General features: G+C 41.2%; 1 protein-coding gene across 1 annotated transcript in view; it reads right to left on the bottom strand.

The window, feature by feature from the left end:
- Positions 1-2,411: 2,411 nt before the first annotated feature.
- Positions 2,412-19,942, bottom strand: part of pde1cb (phosphodiesterase 1C, calmodulin-dependent b) — a 111,630-nt gene continuing 94,099 nt past the window's right edge. Inside the window, exons 10-19 of the mRNA XM_069684430.1 lie at positions 19,718-19,818; positions 16,926-17,054; positions 16,336-16,437; positions 11,125-11,245; positions 9,811-9,892; positions 8,309-8,429; positions 6,941-7,116; positions 5,087-5,320; positions 3,102-3,164; positions 2,412-2,800 (exon numbers count right to left, since the gene is read on the bottom strand). Coding sequence (XP_069540531.1) covers positions 2,784-2,800; positions 3,102-3,164; positions 5,087-5,320; positions 6,941-7,116; positions 8,309-8,429; positions 9,811-9,892; positions 11,125-11,245; positions 16,336-16,437; positions 16,926-17,054; positions 19,718-19,818 — 1,146 coding nt within the window. The 3' untranslated portion in view covers positions 2,412-2,783. The remainder of the gene's footprint in view (positions 2,801-3,101; positions 3,165-5,086; positions 5,321-6,940; positions 7,117-8,308; positions 8,430-9,810; positions 9,893-11,124; positions 11,246-16,335; positions 16,438-16,925; positions 17,055-19,717; positions 19,819-19,942) is intronic.

Consider the following 19,942-nt stretch of genomic DNA (forward strand, 5'->3'; position numbering starts at 1 on the left):
CACACACACACACAAACCCACACACGCACACACACACACACACACAAACACGCGCGCTCTTTACATCCAGCTAACCTCGCTCACTAGAACAGTTTGAGTTCAGTCATCACAGAGCGATTCAGACTAAACAAGGAAACAAAGCATTGAACAAACAACAGATAATCTGCTCCATAGTAACCATTACAAAACACCATGAAGTCCTTACATGTCATAAATACAGCTATGTTTCTGATTATGGGTGGTATAAACTCTTGTTAAATATTCATACAGCAGCCTATCACAGCAGCAGGTGAAAGAGAGAGCGAACTACAAGACTGTACATGTGTTGGTCCCTTGGTGCAGAACACACTTTCTGCTTTACCAAGCGTCAGGCTAGTTTCAGGATGCAATGAGTTCTTTTTTTTTTGTTGTATTTAAAAATCTAATCTGCTATGATTGTTACATTTTAAAATTTTACAGTTTTTAGCCACTTGAATTTTGTCTGACTTCAGAGCTGGTGGGAGAAAACAGACACACAAGGAAGGAATAAACCCGAAGCGGAGAGACAAAAAGAAAAAGTACATGTCGAAGACTTCGGACAAATCCATCCACGGAGTAAAAAAAGGAGCAAACGGTACAGTAAAACAAACAAACAAACAGCTATTAAATAGATTCTTCTAAATGAAAAACAGCAAAACATACCTTTATAAATACTTCTTCAACATCAAACTGCTGACCTCACAGACAGATTCTCCAGCAGTGTCTAAAATGAAACTCGAGACTGAGTTATTGTCGGAAGATATTAACCAGTTTGTTAAAATGACATCACAACATTTGTTTTCTTACAGGTGAAAGGTGTCAAATGGAAAGTACATATATATAGGCACACATTCAGCCAGCCGGCTTGCTAACCACTGACTGTATATTTTAGGTAGAAAGTAGCATTGTGTGATAAACTATCCAAGCGTACCAAACTTCCTGTTAAGATATAAAAATTCAAACAAAAAGGGCTAAAAATAAACTTTTAGGTGTTATATTCTCATTTGAACCCCTTACAAACTATATTAGTGTGTGTACCAGTATACACATGTGCAGTATACTTCAAAATACACATAAAATATGCCAAGAATTCGATCATGGCACAATAAATTTTGGGATTTTTTTTGCCAAAAGATATGAAAACATAATGAAAAACAAAATAAAAGTGCACAATTTTAAAGAAAACTTATCCCTCATTATTGAAATACTGCCAAAATGCTTCTTTTCCTTCCTATTACACATATTAAGTATATAGTAAAAGCTGAACCAGCATCGCAGAGGTTCAATATGTTACATATGCACATAAGCAATATTTGCATCTCCTATACACAACATTACAAGCCTTAAAAACCGGGCGAACAACCAAGAAGCAGATACAGTTTGGACTCATCACAGAAGCATGATGGATTCAACTGGCTAACGTGTACGAGCACACTGTAAACACGTCGATTAAACATCACACAGGTGAAGCTGCTGTAACGAAAACCGTACTGCAAAATAAAAGAACGCACATTTAGAAGATTTTTCTCTAATTAAGCGACGGTGTTGACTTTCTGCTACAGCTTAGATACATTTAAGAAGGCATCGAGAAGAAGTGTGTGGACGCATAAATGACATATAGTGTGAGGATATTAGACACATCTAGTGCATGGTTCTTACAGGACGCAACGAATGCAAAACAAACAAGAATGTACCAAAAAAAACAATAAGATTTTATATATTACAAAAAATTGATCTGTGTGTGTGATATGTTTGAAATGCACATTTGCATTCTAACTCTTTGACATATTTCTACTACGTTATCTTACATTGTATCCAAAAAAATATCCCTTTGTGGACTGTGGATCCATAGGATGTCTACTCCTCCTCAGATCCATACATTTACAAACTCTCCATATATACAGTAAAGAGGACGAAAACACACAACAGATAATATAAATGTGGCTGAGAGGAACACACACGCATTAGAATCGCACAATGTGGGAAAGCATTAAGAAAGTAAACATGTTGAGGGGAACAAAATGAGCTGGTTTTAAAGAGACAGGAGCTCAGTGGACACAGAGATACGCTTTGTACATAGAGTGGATCTGTTTATGGAGTGTCTGCTAGTAAAATAGTTGTGCTATAAACATGTGAATAAACCCCAGTGTACTGTACACAAACTCATATGCTGTGTTTCCGTTAATGTACATCTTTTTCCTACAAATCTGCACATATGTATAATCCAGTGAGGAACGAATAAACAGCTGTGATGCCAAGCCTCGTGTACCAGACTGTATCATGATGAGGTGTTGACAGAGAGGCAGAACACAGCAAGGAAAAGTGTGACTTGTACAGTGGCTACGTGTCTGTTAAACATACAACTTACAGTGAAGTAAAAGATTGGCAAACTAAAAAAAAAAAAAAAAGCAACATTTTCAGTGTCAGTCCTCCAAAGGCTCCTCTTCTTCCCCATCACCTTAAGGTCAACTTCCTCTGCATCGTCTTTTTTAGTAAGCAGGAAGGGAGGAATAATGCACGTGGGTAGAGCCACAAACTCCGCATACAAGCTTGTGGGAAGAGTAAAAAAAAAAAGATGATTATAGACGACAAACAGGAAGTGAAGGTGTCAGTTAATTTGTGTCCTGCAGAGGGCGACACAGTCCAAACAATGGCCGTCCCTCTGGTGTGAGTCTGAGGTCTCCCCGTACAAATAAATGCAGGTTCAGGAGTGGCAGCAGCGCAGTGGAGATGCAACGGTGTCGCTCTGATTCTCCTAAGCTCGCTTATTCCATCTCTACCTCTGGATTGGAGAAAAAGGGATATTTAAAATTATTTACAAAATAAACGTCCTATAAATGTATTTAAGATGTTTAGTTGTAACGAAAAGCAACATATAAGTACATCTGTGAAAGATGAGTAGTTTTTCCTTGCAGATTTCATCAGTCCATATACTAGAGAGGATTCAGGAAGTGTTTTTATTATTAAATCGACCATATTAAAATCAAAAAGAATGGGCACAGTGGACTTTATAAACTGGCAACTGAGTGCAGATACTTTAGTGTTTGATTATTGATATTTGTGGGCTGAAGGAACAAACTCACCATCGACTGCTTTGTTCTTGTCTTCTTCACCCTCTGGAGAAATCGCCCCTTCAGACAGCTCCCCTGAAAGGTCACAGAAGCTGTGTTATTTGTCGTACAGACACAGGTACATTACTTTGTAGCATCCATGCAGTCTATTTAAACAAGGGAAAAACTATTTATTCCTGCAAAAGTTGCACTAATATTCCAAAGTTCAAGGTGGGAACTACGTTTGCATACCCTTACAAAAACTCCTACATTCCCTCTGATCCACAGGAACAGTTAAACTACACAGGATTTTAATCTGTGCTGCCAGATATGACAGATGTGTTACCACAGCAACACAACCAGGTAAATTCAGCGCACATACACAACCCCTGCATGTAGTTAGTGTAACACAAACTATAAACTGAAGAGTCACAGCCATCATCATATCACATCAGCACATGGCTCTCAAACTCTCTCAAACACTCCCTCACATTTCCCCAAACCCGTTTTTTGCAACTCCCTACTCGTCCACAAGATGCTGTCTGACTTTAAGTTTTAGTCATCTTATTGACTCAGACTTCAGCCGCTCCCTCCTGCCTTGCAGGAAACCCGTTCTCCCCTGTCCATGTCGCCTGATTTACTGCCCACCTGCAGTATTACCAGCCAAACTCCAAGCAATACTTGCCAGGTTGTCAAAGTTGCAGTTTCACCTGCCTGAAGGACCTCCTGCCTAATCTACAGACAAAATGATTCTTGCCTACTCTCTTTGCATAAATGTAACTGTTCTGACTGCCTTCCTGGTTGACTCTTGCCTGTCATTAGTTAAAGTTAACTGATTTAACCCCTATTTTTGCCAAAAATCCTCTTTCCTTGATTGTCTGAGTTTAGGTCCTCCTGACGAGTTCCCTATCTGTGAGGGAACACAAAACCTATGCGAGGGAAAACAAACTAAATGCTAGGGAACATAATCTTATTGTGAGGAAACAGAGAATTTATTGGTAGGGAACGCAAAACTTAAGTCTTGTTTTTCCTCGCAATGAGTTTTGTGTTCCCTAACAATACAGTTTGTGCTCCCTCGCTTTAATGCAAGAGAATACAAAACTCATCGCAAGGGAACAAAAAACTTGATGCAAGGCAACAAGAAATGTATCGTGAGGGAACACAAAACTTATTATAAGGGAACAAAAAACTTGATGCGATGGTACAAGAACTGTATCGTGAGGGAACACAAAACTTATTATAAGGGAACAAAAAACTTGATGCGAGGCAACAAGAAATGTATCGTGAGGGAACACATAACTTATTGTAAGGGAACAAAAAACTTGATGTGAGGCAACAAGAAATGTATCGCGAGGGAACACAAAACTTAATGTAAGGTAAAACAAACTTAATGCTAGGGAACACAAACTCATTGTAAGGGAACATAAAACATAATGGTAGGGAAAAGAAAAATTAATGCGAGGGAACATAAAACATAATGCTAGGGAACGAAAAATGTAATGCAAGGGAACATAAATTCATTGTAAGGGAACATTAACTTCTTGTTAGGAAACATAAAACATAATGGTAGGGCACAAAAAACTTAATGTGAGGGAACATAAACTTCTTGTTAGGGAACACAAAACTCATTGTGAGGAAAAGCAAGACTTAATGCAAGCGAATACAAAACTCATTGCAAAGGAACACAAGACTTAATGCAAGCAAATACAAAACTCATTGCAAAGGAACACAAGACTTAATGCAATGGAACACAAAACATTTTGTGACCTTTTTGGGGCTCTGAAGGTGTGCCATCTCAGAATCAGTTTGGGTTATTAATACATAATTAATAATACTGGATGGGAGGTCACAGATAATTTAAAATCTGTTGAGAGGTTTATAGAAACATTTGCTGTTGTTTTAGAGATCACTTTGCTATGGTGAAAGAACTCATATCAGTGTACTGTATGAACTCCACATTTATGTCACATCTTTATAAAGCAGGCCATGCTTGGGATTACACAGTCAAAAGGACGTACCGTTCTGCAGTGGAGTATTATTGTGTGCGGCGCTCCCCGGCTGTGCTCCCTGCTCTGTTTCCCCCGTGTTGCCATCTGGTGGTCTGCTGGCCTCTGCTGACTGGGGTTCCTCCCCCTCCAAGTTGTCGTCCTTTGGTTCAGGCTGTTCGGATTCAATTTGGACCTCCTGGGGCTCCATAGACTCTTCCTGCTCGGCTTGCTCCTCCGCTTCCTTTTTAGCTCTCTCTTCTGCCTCTGAGGCCACGTAGAGCATAAAGACAGATTAGCATGTGAGAGAAAAGAGTGTCCGTCCGTGTGTATTGATTAGTCATTATTTAATTCTTACTAAAAGCCAGTGGAGATTAAGAGAACTCATTCGACCACTCGTTCTGTTTCAGAGCTGATATGAGGCAGATTTCTTAAACCTCTTTATGAGTGTTAACTTAAAAATGCATTAACTCATTTTTTGCGAGTTGGGTTATAGCAGGAACATGCTGCAGGCACATTTCTCACCTTTATAAGCTGCAGTAGGCAACTTTGGAGAAACAAGCAAAAGTCAGCAAGATTTTAAAAGTGGGAGAATGAAGAAAGAAAAATGCAGAAGCCACTCCTGGCATGCGTGCAGGAAGGTAAGCCTTACAATCGCTTCATTCGGGTCCCGATGAACAAAAAAATGCTTCTGAAATAAATCCTAGCTTTAAGTTGACATGGCAAACTTGTTTCCAGATAGTTGCCTATTTACACATTCAGCAGTTATGGAGCAAAACTATCATTAATTAAGAATCGTCTTTTTGGCCAGCTGACAAATATAGGTCCGATATTTACTGTCTTTTAGCTCTGTTTTGGCCTCCACCAACTCTTAAGGGAAATATTTGTCTATGTAGCAACTAAACGCTTCACTATGTTCGCCAGGTAATTGCTTCTTTTGTCTGTCTGATGCAAAGCAGGTAGCGTAAAGTGAGTTATTAGAGCTTTTTGTTTTTGCCAGAAAACAGAAAACAAACATAATGTGCTGATATGATGGTTAATTGTTGCACAGACCTGAGAGGAACTTCTAAATATCTGCAGGTTGATTGCTTCAAATAATACCTTTCATATACAAATAGTCACGCTATGCACTGTAAGTTTTAAATATTTATAAAAGCTGCAAACTAAGAGGAGCTCAGTGTGCAGAGCAGGCACCCCATATACAGAGGCTATAGATCTTGACGCAGTGGCCACAGCCTCGCCTCGGCCCTTTGCTGCGTGTCCTCCCCCACTGTCCTCACAATATTTCCTATCTTCAGCTGTCCTATAAATAAAGACAAAATGCCAAAGAAAATAATCTTTGAAAAAGCTGCCAAATATTTGTTATAGTCACTTTAATGGTCCCACTGTCTAGGAAGGCACACCTTGTAAAGGGCTGTTAAATCGTAACTAATGACTCTGCCAGTAGTTAAAAGGATTTACTGACGGTTTATAGACCGTTAAAAGGATTGGTGGGTGGGTGGGTGGCTTTCCAATCTATGAAAAAAAGGTGTGTATTGGTAATGAACTAAAGCATTTATTACAACTACCTTATAATGGGCTCCTGATTAGAAAGTTGCATAAACTTAGATAAATAAATATAAAAGAAATGTATGCCAGACACACTGATCACTGTGCATCACACAAAATCCCGCACTCATACAGGTCAGCCTGAATCCCCCTCTGAGGGAGCTAAGAGCATTGCAGGCGTTAAGAGCATTGCAGCTCTATAAGCCAATTTTACACATTCTGCTGGATTTCACGATCTGTTTGGACAGATCCGTTTTACCAGAGCATTAATGTTCCCTGAATCCCCAAATCATCTCCATTCTACTGAATCACATTTTGGTTTGTATGGACGTACTGTACCTTTAGCAGCTTGTGATTTCCATCTCTCTCTGTTCTGATAAACCTCTTCGTTCCACAACGCCTTGAAGTTCTTCAGATCCACCGTCAGCAGGGAGCCCTGTCCCGACGAGCTGCTGTCGGAGCCTATGCTCTTCACGCTGTGCCTCTTGGTCTCCTCAGAGCTAATACTGTTCAGACTGGATGGAAAAATAAATGGAGGAAGAAAGTTCAAAGGTCAATACAACTTCAGAGTTTTCATCATTGCTAGCAGCTCTGTCCATGCTATTCCATGCAAAACCAAGATTGTGGACCTTGTGGTGGCACTAAATTAAAACCACTACATCCTCTGAGTACTATGAATGTCTGTGCAGAATTCAGTCGTGGCCACCAACAAACCAACAGCCTGAGTTAAACTGAAAAGCCACGAGCTTTCAGATTCTACCACAAACTGAAAGCGGAGAAAGACAGACAGGCTGATAACCAGAGGCATAGAGACATAGTTACCGAAGATTGAAAGCTGCTATAAATGCAGTCGAAGGAAATACATAAGCACCCAGGTGTGTGTGAAGACAAAGACGCTGCACAAGTAGCAACACTATCAGAGATTTCCACTTGGTTAGCTTCGACTGGAGGCCCACTGAGTGTTGCTAATGACTGCTGCTGAGGAGGACGGGGAGGGTGATATTGATGTGCAGGTGCAGCTGTAGATGTAGAGCCAGACTCCCCAAGTACAGCTTTATTTTCTAATCAGCTCAGCCTGATAGACTCAAGTTTCACAGAAATAACCAACTCAAAGTTTTTAAATTATTTTCCTCTGGATAGTTTAATTATTAGTTATGCAAGAGCGAGTGGAATGTACTTTCTTATTTGTTTGGGTTCAAAGTCTTGCACGTATCGGATTCAGTAAGTGGCTGGAAGAAAAGTACTAACCAATTAATTAAGCCAGTGGAGACAAAATGATTTCATTTTGTATCTCCAGAGGCTGTTGTGTATGTCGAGCCAGCAATGAGGCCCAGTCTGGATCCGGGACGGCAGGGTTAGCATCTCTAAAATATCAATTTCAAGGTGTGTGCCTCTGCCTGATGAAAGGTGGAGACATTTCCACGCACAGAAATGGATTACTCATGGAGGACTCATCTGCTGTTCCCAATACTTCCATTAGATATGCTGCTGTTGCAGAGGAGCTGCTTGGGTTTAATCACGTCATTGAGCGAGAAGTTGCTCAGAGAGGTGCGAGAGGTGCAGGAAGAAAGAGTGTATTTTCCATCTTTGATTTATCCGGCTGGTTGATTAAAATCTACTCAGAATACTAGTCACCCACTTCATTCTGCTAAGTACTGAGCAGGAACCAACTTTTAATTTCCAAATGATGTTTCAAAGAAAGCTCACCTCGAGCGTCTGAAGCCGGCAAAACCTGAATGAGAGGCCTCGTCAATGAGCGGCGTGACGATGCGCTCCATCATGTCCGACAGCACAGTGAAGGTGGGAACCACAATGAAGTCTATGAAGCCTGGTGACAAAGATATCAGCAAATTCAGAACATGATGTCAGTTCAAAACATTTAAGAAGAAATATGATGAGCTGCTAAATGAGCACTAATCTTCAGGGCTGAAAAATTAAGCCAAAGCAGAAATGCAGAAAACTGCAGTTCCTTGTAGGGCCATTTTAAGGATGGATTGTTAGCTTAGCTTGTTAAGTATCCTTTTAGCTGTGGATGAATTAGCCTGGGCAAGTTTCATAACTTAGATTCCTGCTCCATCCTCTTAACCAAATACGGTTAATTCTTGCTTTAAAAAATTAAAGGGGGTATTATGCTAATTTCAAGCTTCATATTTCACTCTGTGATACCCTTGGAGTAGCTTAGCATCATTTACAATTTAAAATTGTTTTTGTCACACTGGTGCTCTATGCAGGCCCTCATACAGCCTCTGCGTGAAACGACTTAGTCAGCTCTGTCCCTTTAAGAAACCCCGCCCCTGCAAGCCCACTTTCTTCTGATTGGCCAGCTCTCTTTGTGATGTCACAAAGTGCAGCATGTAGAAAAAACAGTCTGAAACCTGGTGTTCACAGAGCTGAGAAGCCTGGTGATTACTCCAACATACTTTTACCTACAGATTTGAAACTTCACCACGTTATGTCTTAAAATGTGAAACAGCATAACGCCCCCTCTTTAAGTTAGCAATAGCTTAAATGCTAACCTGAAGGCCTAAAACAGTAGTCTACACACCAAGGACTAATGTTACCTTTTACCCTTCATTTTCCTGTTGCTCTCATGGGCGTCACTTTTAAGAATTCAGTTTACTGTTCTCACTAAAATCTCAGTTTCATTAGCCCGTCCAGCTGCCAGAGTACAGATGGGAGAAGCTCTGCGCTGATAAAAACATTGATGTGCAATGACTGAGATGAGCACATCAATGTTTTTATCAGCGCAGAGCTTCTCCTGAGCTGATAAAAACATCAATGTGCTCATTTCTGTTGCCTTCAATTAAAATTGTGGTTTCACAGCTTGCCTTTTTGTACACTGTAATAATCCTCCTGTCCGTACTGGCTATAATGTGATTCTTTCCTTATGTAGTCTTATTGTAAGAGATGGGACAAAATGCACTAGAAACATGGACGTGTATGTGTTGAAGAAGGACGAAACAATCCTTATAAGACTCTAGAAATGACTATCAGGCTCCTATCAAGGACATTAAGCATGATTGTAGGGTTAGTACAGTATTAATGCAACATTTCCAGATTTTCTCTACCTACCTTTATCACTGGAGGATGATTGATATAAATGTATATAAATACTGATAAAAGTCATCCTGGAGCTGAACTTCTGCAGTACACACATACAGTCACGCACCATCATGCAGGTGGTGTGCTTAAAGGATGGAGCCACTCACCGATCTGCGACTGTGCAACCATTGTGGACTTTCTGTCACAGAGAGGGGAGAACGGCAGGCCGAGCTCGGCTTCTTTGTCCCCCTGGAATTACAGCGGAGCCCTCAGTCAAAATCATTTTCAGATTTCAGTCTCTGGAAAAATGTCTCCAGGCAAACACACATACACGCACACACTCAGAGCACAAGCTCACGCCGCCACCAACAACTTCTATCAACAGGCTTTGGATTTGTCTGCCCCTCCCCGCCCCGAGTGCTTTTGGGCCAGAAACGTGTTTCATTTTCTCCTCTGATTTGTCACCAACAGATGAGATGTGGACTCAGAAGGCAATGTTCTCTGGAGAAGCCATTTATCCGCAATTCATATGCCCAGAGACAAAGGCCCCGTGAAAGCAGCCACAATAACAATAGCGCTCATAATGAGAACAATGTGGATTAATAATGGAAGAGATGAAAGCCATGTGGCACCAGTTAAACGTCTGTCTTTTATGTTGTCATTTACAAAAACACTATTTATTATCGATAACAGATGCATTGTTTTATCAAAGAGATAATGTTCTACATTTTAATCTGCTGAGGGGCAGTGTCGTGGCATCATTTCTCAGTATGACAGAGAGCAGAGTGCCTGCAATTAGACTATCATCATTATTTTATTCTTGGTGTTACGCTGCGACTGTGTGAAAGAAATGTAAAAAATAGGGGACAAAATCGGGAAAAAGAAATATCACTTTAATCCCAAACAGCAGCAGGAAAAGAGCAGTGTAAGAGCACTTTTTTGAGAGAAGATGAATCAACTCGACTTCACATCAAGTGCTTCATCTTTTGGCAATCCCGAGAAATCCGAGGAAATCGATTCCTTCCAGACTTCACAGCTGGTCCAACAGAGCGTATACTTTTACAAAGCAAGAGGGGCACGGTTGTAATTTAAAGGTCAAGAATGAACTTTAGATCTTAACTTTTGAGCCAACATGCTTGAAAAGCGATAAGAAATAAGTCAGAAGTTCCCTGACAACCTTTCAAACTCCTTGTGGAAGAGAGATGTGATATAAAGCCAAAGGACAGCTCTAGTTTTTCCAGTTTGAGTGTCCTCACATTCAGGATGCTTGCTAGAAAGCATTGATTACTGGGACACTCAAACGACAGCATTGTCTCACCTTTATTCTTCCTGGCGTCACCTTGTGTTTTTATTTCATATGTTGCTGTTAGACAGCATTAGCTACAAGTTTGTGCCCCTCAAACTGCCTCTGAAGGTCACATGGTTATACGAGCAGACACTCATGATTCACTCTGTGGGACCTGTCAGGTGCAAAAACTCACCTGTCTGAAGAACTCCTCCAGTAAGGAGGTGGTCCAGCGGTGGTGGAGGTCCCAACTCTTGGCCGGGTGGCTGATGTCTGCCGTGTGCAGCAGCAGGGACAGGGCTTTGGGCTTGTCAATGCTGCACGAGAGCAGATACACAATCTCTTAAAAGACTGAAAAGAGTGTCCCTTATTTGTGTCATGAGCCAATCTAGTTTAGTTATGTTTTTGTCTTGTATTTCAGTGTTCAGTTATCATTTCTTGTTTTACCTTGTCTCTTTGTCTCCCTGTCATGAGTTCTTATTGTTTAGTTTTGTATTTAGTTTATTCTGTGTTCTTGTCAGTGTTTAGTCTTGTTTAGTTAAGTATTTCACTTGTGTCTCTTTGGTTAGATCATTTCCTGTTTTACTTTGTCACCTTGTCTCTCGTGTTGGTCCACTTCCTGCCTTTGTGTGTTTTCCCGCCTGTTTGATTCTGTGCCCTGCCCTGATTGTTTTCACCTGCCCCTTGATTGTCTCACCTGTGTCTGATTAGCCTCACCTCCTAAGTTTATTTAGTCTTTGTGCTCCCCTGTCTTGTGGCCTGTTCATTGTCATCCATCGCACGTGAGTCTATGTCATCCAACGTGTGTTAGTCTATGTCCATGACCTTTCCCTGGATATTCTTTGTGCTTCCCCTGACCCCTCGTGTCTTTTGGATTCCCTGTTCCTGGTTTTGTTGTAAGTTTTTTGCTCTGCCTTTTGATTTTCCTTTTTGCCTTCTGTTGGAGTTTAGATTTGGTTTTTGCATTTTTGCCTTTTGTTTATTAAATCCATTATTTCAGTCTGCATCTGGGTCCTCACCTTTTTTGTTTAAATCAAAACCCTGACAATTTGTTTCTTCATGTCCATGTACACTGGCTTTTGAATTTTTGAGGGTTGGTTTTGATTCAATCCAGATGATATCAAAGATAACAAATCAATTTCACTGAAGACAACGTCCTTGCAAAAAACAACATCATGGACAAACAGACATTTCAGACAAATCTCCAACAAGGCTATTGGAAAATACCAAGCATAAGAGAAGCACAAGACATTCCAAGGATCACCATCACAATAAAACATAACTTTTAATTAATGTCCTGTATGTGCAATGTATTTGCCTTGATTCTGGGTTTTTGCCTGGTAAAAATGTGTCCACTTTGTTATGTGTCTTGGAGACATTTTTAACCAATGGCTGAACACTTTTGTCGTTAGACTTAAAATGAGGCTGAAGATTAAGCACTTAATATGGCTTACTCCAAATACTGAAGCTTTGGGCTTGGCTGTTGTTTTAAGATAGAAAAAATCCTTTCAGTGCGATGTGTGCACGAATAATTGAACCAGATAAAGTTACCAAGCAATTCCAAGAGAAAAGAGGGGCTTGAGATTACAAATAAGATGCACATTGCCTATTTGCAAAAGATGCATAGATAAAAGATCTCAGAGATAAATGTAAGTACCCTCAAAATATGTTATTGCATTTTCTGAATGCATAAGTTCTACTCAACTGATAAGGCTGGTAATTATTCTATATTTATTGTATTCTCGGTTGACAAAGCCCATGAAAAAACAAACATCAATGTGTTAGTTATTCTCCTACTCTCTTTTTATTTTGATCTCTTATTTAGGCAGGATGGTCCCAGCAAGACACATGATCTCTACTACAGGAAGTCAAAACAGGTAGAGTCGGTCGCCTCTCAATTAGAAGGTTGGTGGGTCGAAGTATCCTCAGGCAAGACACTGAACCCCAAAATGCTCCCTAAACCCCGACCCTTAAATATCCATAGATCCTGATTGGAGATTGGCATAGTAGCCTTTGCCATCAGAGTGTGAATGTGACATGTAGTGTAAAATCACTTTGAGTGGTTGGAAGACAAGAAAAATAAGTACAATCCATTGATTACAATCCACCTTCATTCATGAATTATATAAAGCAGCATCGTGTTTCCTTCATGGCAGAAAGCTAAAGACCTTTAAAGGTAATCTTTATAGTAAGAGTTTTACCTAAAGCTCAAGTGTTACAAATGGCTTGGTAAATTCCTAACAAGCTGAAATCCACATAAACAGTGGTAAAGTCCATTTATGTGTCTTTGGGGATGGGTTATCACACATTTGATTGGAGTATTTCCAACAGCAGGAAACTAAAGTGTTGGTGTCCATAGTGTTGGGACTTGATGGCACAGAGGACAAAAGTTATTATGGTATTATTGTGATCAATTCAGTGCTGTTTTTTGTCTTTGTTTACAATAAGAAATCCTTTAAGTGTTGTGATGGCAAACCTGTGTAATCAGAACACAAAAGTATTCCTTGTCTCATGCTCATTAAACAGATGCTGAAACATCAGACATGTATTAGACAGCGCACAAAAACACAAATGCTCAGCCATCAGAAAAAACAGAAACAACTCCATCCAAAGAGAGAGAGAGAAAAAACCCTCTCCATCAAACCGCCTCCATTAGGCTAATCGGTTATCTCTCCTGGAGCTCAGTGTGAAGATGCTTCATTTCACCTCATCAGACATCCGTGGTGTCGGAGATATCACCTGATAACCATATCGAAATATCATGTTTAATGGACTGGAGCATGAATGGACAGACACAGACTAATATGGAAAACAGGCACGTACACACACACACACATACTCTTGCACAAGGTTAAACAGAGGTCAGAACGACTCGCTCAGATTTCCCCTCGTTCCATTTGTGGCAGATTGAAGCCTTAAAGTGCTCTCTAAGCAGGCCCGGGGCACACTGGTTTGAAATACTTCACATTAGAGTCTATTCAGCAGTACAGCTTCCTGCAGACTGCAATCTATCACTCCTGTGCACGTGTGTGTACCCTTTGCTATACTGTACCGTTATGATTACTGTCCAGTCAGCACTCTTTGAGGTTTAATTACACGTAAAGAAGCCGGATACTGTTGATTTCTACATCTTAACCCAGGAAGTTTCTTATCTCTGTATCGCTGCCTTTGGAGGAGCTCCCCGGTCGTGACGAGAGCTGTATTTCCACAGTCAGAAGAATAACCTGAAGGTCGTCGTCTCAGCGACATCAGCAGTGATGACTCATCACGTCATATGATAGTTGCTTGAAAGCTCTCTTTCATTTCAGGGGCTCAGTGTCTGCATGTAGAGCCGTTCAAGCTTCACCATGTGACCAAAATTGGGCATCAATATTAATTCCTAATAGGTATTGTTTCTGCCCTACTACATCTGCCCTGGTCAAATTAAAGAGCTTTTACTGTTAAATGGAACAGCCTGAAAACAACAACAGCTCAGCCACAAAGTTGCACCAACAAAACAACAATAACAGATTTGGGCCAGCGGAGGCTGGAGCATGTTGCAGGAAAATATCCCCGACCATCTGTTGCATCATGCAATCATAAATGCCTCCAGAAGCAACATCATGACACATGAGCTGTGTGTGTCGGGAGCTTCGTGAAAAGGGTTTCTGTGGCCAAGCAGCTTCATGTAAGCCTCGCAGCACCAGGAGCAATGTCAAAGCTTCAGGTGGATTGATGTAAAACACGCCGCAACAGGACTCTGGAGCAGTGGGAAAGTGCTCTGTGGATTGGTGTATCACGCAGCACTATTTGGCAGTTTGATGGATGCAGCTGGGTTATGTGGTCAAGAGAATGCTAACTACAGGGATGCATAGTGCCTACTGTAGAGTCTAGTGGAGGAGAATAGTCTAGGGGGGGAATTCACTAAAGGATTGCGCGGCTTTTGCGCCCGCTTAACCTGTGCAAATGACACAAAAAGACTCTGCCTCATTCTCAAAGCACACGCAGAGGCTTAAATGCACCCCAAAGAGTCATTATGCAGACATTTGGGGCAAATTTGGCCCCTTTCTATGTTAATGAGCCTCGTAGCAAAAAGCAGCTAATTCACAAACGTCAGCGCTAACAGCACCGCGCAGTTAGAGTGAAAATATTACTGCCTGCAGAGAGCTGGTGCGGCGCAGTGTTATAAGGGCTGTCACGCTCTGAGTATCCAGTAGTCATGACGACAATTCCACCTTTTGTGTGATCAAAAAATTTTTTTGTTCTGTTAAATAATATATTGTCGTTAAATCGGGAGATCAATCAGTCCGGCTGCTGCATGAGGCTCAACCCCGGCACACTTTGTTCCACATGTGTGGAGACGGTCTAAAGCCGCTATGCATGATGGGGATTATTGTATGGACGAGCTGGTGTTGCACGCTCGTTTAAAAAAATGCAGCTGCGTTACAGACAGTTAAACTAGCAAACACCTGTCGAGTCTGGACTTTACAATAACTGTTAAAAGAGCTGCCCCCTCCTCTCCAGACTCATCATTGATCTGTGCATGGATTCAGATCCGTCTGTGTGTGCTCAACTGCTGCCACAATCAGACACGCAACAAGAGCAAACTGCACGGATCTGCTAAACTTTATGGGCGTGTTTGCGCTTGAATATCATCAGTGCAATGTGCTTTGTGAATCGGACCTTGAGACAGAGCAGAAAGCTGGGCGCAAATGATGCACAGTTTATGGTGCTATCAGCGGCCGCAATTCATTCTTAGTGAATTCCCCCCTAGGTCTGTTTTCAGGGTATGGGCTTGGACGCTTATTTCCAGTGACAGGTCTTAATTCTACAGGATACTAAGACATTTTAGCCAGCTGGGCGCTTCCAAATGTGTTGCCTTTGGGGAGGCCCTGAGTGTGGACATATTTATAGCTGCTGTAGAAGAAGAAGGGTGCTGGTAAAGACAATATAACATGTTTGTTGAAGGCTAATGTTTTCTGGCTGTAGCAGCAAACCTGCCAACAATATATCTACTGCTGTTTTTTCACTGCAGTGTGCTGATAAATTTCACCACGCCAAATGTGGTGCAACTGCCCCATAACTCTACTGCTCTATCCTGTGTTTGTGCTTGAGAGGAGCTGCAGTAATAACCTACTGTACACCTGTGCTGTATAATGAATGACCTTTGATGCTATTTGGCAGCTAAATAATCTCCTTTGCAGCACCTGAGCAGCAGATATCATCCCTGGTTTGTGCAGAGAAGTCTGTTTGATATAAATGTTGGTTGCGTTCCACTTTGGGTACACCCTTCAGGGCAGGGTTAATTGGGTTGTAAACAGCGGGTGGCGAGTAAACAATGATACGGTGGCAGGGTTAATGAGGATGTAAATTGCCGGAGCGAGGGCAGAGAGTGTGAACAGCAGCGAAGGAAAAAGGGGCGACTGACCCCTCCGGTTGTTGTAGGAAGTTCTTCATGGCCTTCACCTGCTGGAAGTGGCACGACATATCTGTGGCCAGCACCATCTCCACCACCAGGGCCCGCAGCTCTCTGGAAGCAAACAAAGGAGAGGGAGGGGAACATGAGCAGTGGCTGCATAATGAACTGTCGAAGCACAAGGTTATGAAAGCTGACTTATTTCAGAGGGAAATGAAGGCTGCTAACACGGTCTTGGAGAGCTATTTATAATATCTGCTTTGATGAGTCTCAGCTTATGCCGACAGAATCCTGATTGTTGCTGTCTACTTTAACGTATTACCACATGTTAAAGTTCAGTTTAATACAAAGTTGTTGGACCTTGAGGGTAATCCAACTTTCTGACTTTACTTCACCAAGCCTCATTTTTAATTTAGGAAAAATAAGACCCAAGTGTACTTCAGGGTTTTTAAAAGGTGGTATGTACAATATGGAACTGTTCTGCTCGACATGACATCTCCATTAGTCTCTCTTGTGTTCACTCTCCCTTCCTGTCATTCAGCTCTTTCAATCATCCTCTTTCTCCTCCTCTTATTTCCTGCCCAAGTTTCCGACTCGCTGACCTCCAGTCGTCCTTGGAGAGGTTGTACAGGATGTTCATCTCGTCGTCGTCCTGCAGCAGGCGGTAGGCTGCGCTGACGTGGTGGCTCTCCAGCACCGAGCGGTCGTTGTACAGGATGGCTGTGTCTGACCTGCCAAAGAGGTAGACACAAAGTTATCACCCTCATCGTTCTAAGATGAGCTAAAAAAGGAAGTAATGGAACCTTAGATGTCGCTTAGTCACTTTGCAGGTTGCATACTGCAGATCTCATTTCTGGAGGTTGCTGTGCACAAAATACTTTAAAAGAAAGTTCCAGAAGGAGTCTGGCAACTGTCAGTAAACAAACATGACCTCTGTCTGGCTGTACTCAGACCTGCATAAAGTGCAAATGATGTATGTTTTATATGGTCTTATTTATTAAATCTTTAATCTTCAATAGGTCCACTGTACAACGGGAGACTCTCTGGAACAAAATCCTTCAAAAGGTGAAGAAAAAGCCAGAGGAGAATTTATGTAGGCTATAATCATAAGGGATAATGTATAGTGAGCAGGAATCAGCGGAGCAGCTGATTGAGGTTTTCTGCCTTGCTGTGATGCCACTCCATCCACCAGTTGTTCTCAGGCTCATCTACATTCGGTTTATACCAATTCTGCCTTCATTTTTCCACTCTGCAGCATCTTCTTTTACTTGAATATCTAATAATATCAGAATAGGGCTTCCTGTTGGTGGCTGTGTCTTGTGTTTTCTACAAATGCAATGTGACATTTGACATGTAATTGTGGTTGTAATGCTGCTATTGTTGTTAGGACTGCGATGACCGTCCGGACATGTCCCACACCTCCATCGGGATCCTGACACTGATTCCTGAAGATAGCCCGGCTCCTCGTGACTCACTGCGCCTAGAGGCTTCAGGTACTGCAATCATTTTGGAAAGGAACAGTAGTGATGGATGAGCCTGAAAATCTTCCGCTTGCCAGGTGCCTACTCTGTGGACTTATTTACGCCCTGAAAGTACCCTCAACAACTGAAGAACACCTTTGAGTTTTAAGAGTGCTTCTCTCACTTGGACATAAATCCCTGAAACCGAAAATACAATCACTCAAAAATTTTCCTCTGCAGTGAGTGAATGTCTTCACGGTGTAAATGGGACGTGGCACGTTGGGTCACGCTGAGATCTTTACCCTTCTATCTCCAGTTGAAGTGTTTACTAGTATTGGAAAAGTGATGTTTTTGCCTTTGGTCCTGCAGCCTGATGAGTTTGTTTATCTAGAGTTTGTTACACCAATGGGGATATTAAAAACGTTAGCAGGATGCTCACCAAAGCACTTTGATTTTATAAGTTTATGTCAAGATTACACGTCAAGATTATGACATACTGCGGGTAACAAAATGTTTTTGATAGCTTGGTTGGCAGCAGGTTCAGTTCATTCTAGGATTTGAAAACAAAAACATTACAACTGAAAAGAAAGTTATAGTCTTGTGTATGTAGAAAAAGGGCATTGTTTCCCCTTTAAACGGTTACAAGATATTGTTAAAAACAGTCTTTACACTAACAATAGTGTATGTTCATCATTCTTGAAATAGTCTGCATTCCAAAAAATGTTGTTGCTTACATATTGAGACCGACTGTAGATTTAATTGCACTTTAATTTGATAACTTTATTTGGCGGCGCGTCGAGTACCAGCATTTTGAGTACCAAGTTTGAAGTTTGACAACATGCCTGAAAAGAGAACCAGAACTCAAAATGTTTTTCTTGTGTTACAGAACAAAAAAATGCTACAGAAAAAAAATTCTTAAATATGTTAAGGCAATGGCTTTCCTGATATTTTCCTAGTAATGTGAATGCTCTGACTTCAAAGAATAACTTTCTTTTATGAGTACTGTTTACTTAACATAACTCAGATCTTTAAGTTATCTGAACTTTTATTTTATAGTCAACCAAATTAATGATTTTGAGTTACCTAAACTTCCACAACATGAGTTGACTCAACAGAGTTATTCTCAGTTTTATCAAATAAAAAGTAATGATCTACTTTAATTGGAAATTTTGAGTTAATCGGTTTCGTGACTTTTTTTTTTAAGTCAAATTATTACAATTTACAGTGCACCGCAGACATCTTGCACCCTTCTTCACGCTTGACGGAAGAGCCATGGTGCAGGCTGTGCACGCACTCACGCCGAGTTACTGTCGTAGCATTACGTCAAGCTTTTTCAGGGAAGCATTTAGGCAGAATTAAAGGCTTGTTTTATCGGCGGAAAATATCGGCAGAAAAATGACGTATCTGCCAATGCCGATGTGTCATTTTCAAGCCACTATCTGCAGATACTGATAACGTGCCGATAATATGGTGCATCAACAATGATTAAAAAGAAGCCATAAACTTTTTTAAACCTGCTTGAACAAACCAAGACAAGGCCCTACATCACAGCTGATTAGATTACATAACTAATTACTGTATCTGGTTGAGTAATCTTTGAATTAGTTTGAAAGTATGACATAGTTTCCCCTCCTGTAACTGAACCATGTATGTAAAGTAAATCCTTTGATGTACTTTAAATATATGTTACAATAACAGTGTGTGAAGACAGCATTTGTCATAAAACCTGTAACTTTCCGTATTATAATGACAGCTCAAGGTTTGTTACAACTCAAGCTCTCAAAGGAAAAGAGTTTATTTGGAGTCCCCTCCTGCCCCGGTGTTATAACTGCACTGCGGGCGATCTCAGTGTCAATGTAAAGCCCCCATGCTGCAAATGAAAACATTGATCGGGTGAGTCTGTGCCATGCATTTTTGATTTTATGATCCATTACCTTGTCTGGATGTGGAAGTTGTTTGTGGTCCCTGTGTGCTCGTAGTCGTGCACCGCTGCCGCAAAGATCATGGCAAAGATCTCGAGCTCGGTCAACCAATGCTGGAGGGAAAAAAGGGAGAAGGAGAAGAGGAGAGTGGGGTGTAAAAACAGGGGGAGGTATAAAGTGAGGTATAAAGAAGAGTTGTTAGTGTTGAGGCAGGAAAGCAACGAGATGGAAAAGATG

Source organism: Semicossyphus pulcher, unplaced genomic scaffold (genome assembly GCF_022749685.1).
Source record: "Semicossyphus pulcher isolate SPU_LCO1_2020_fin unplaced genomic scaffold, fSemPul1.0.p SCAF_7, whole genome shotgun sequence".
In the NCBI taxonomy this organism is placed as follows: Eukaryota; Metazoa; Chordata; class Actinopteri; order Labriformes; family Labridae; genus Semicossyphus; species Semicossyphus pulcher.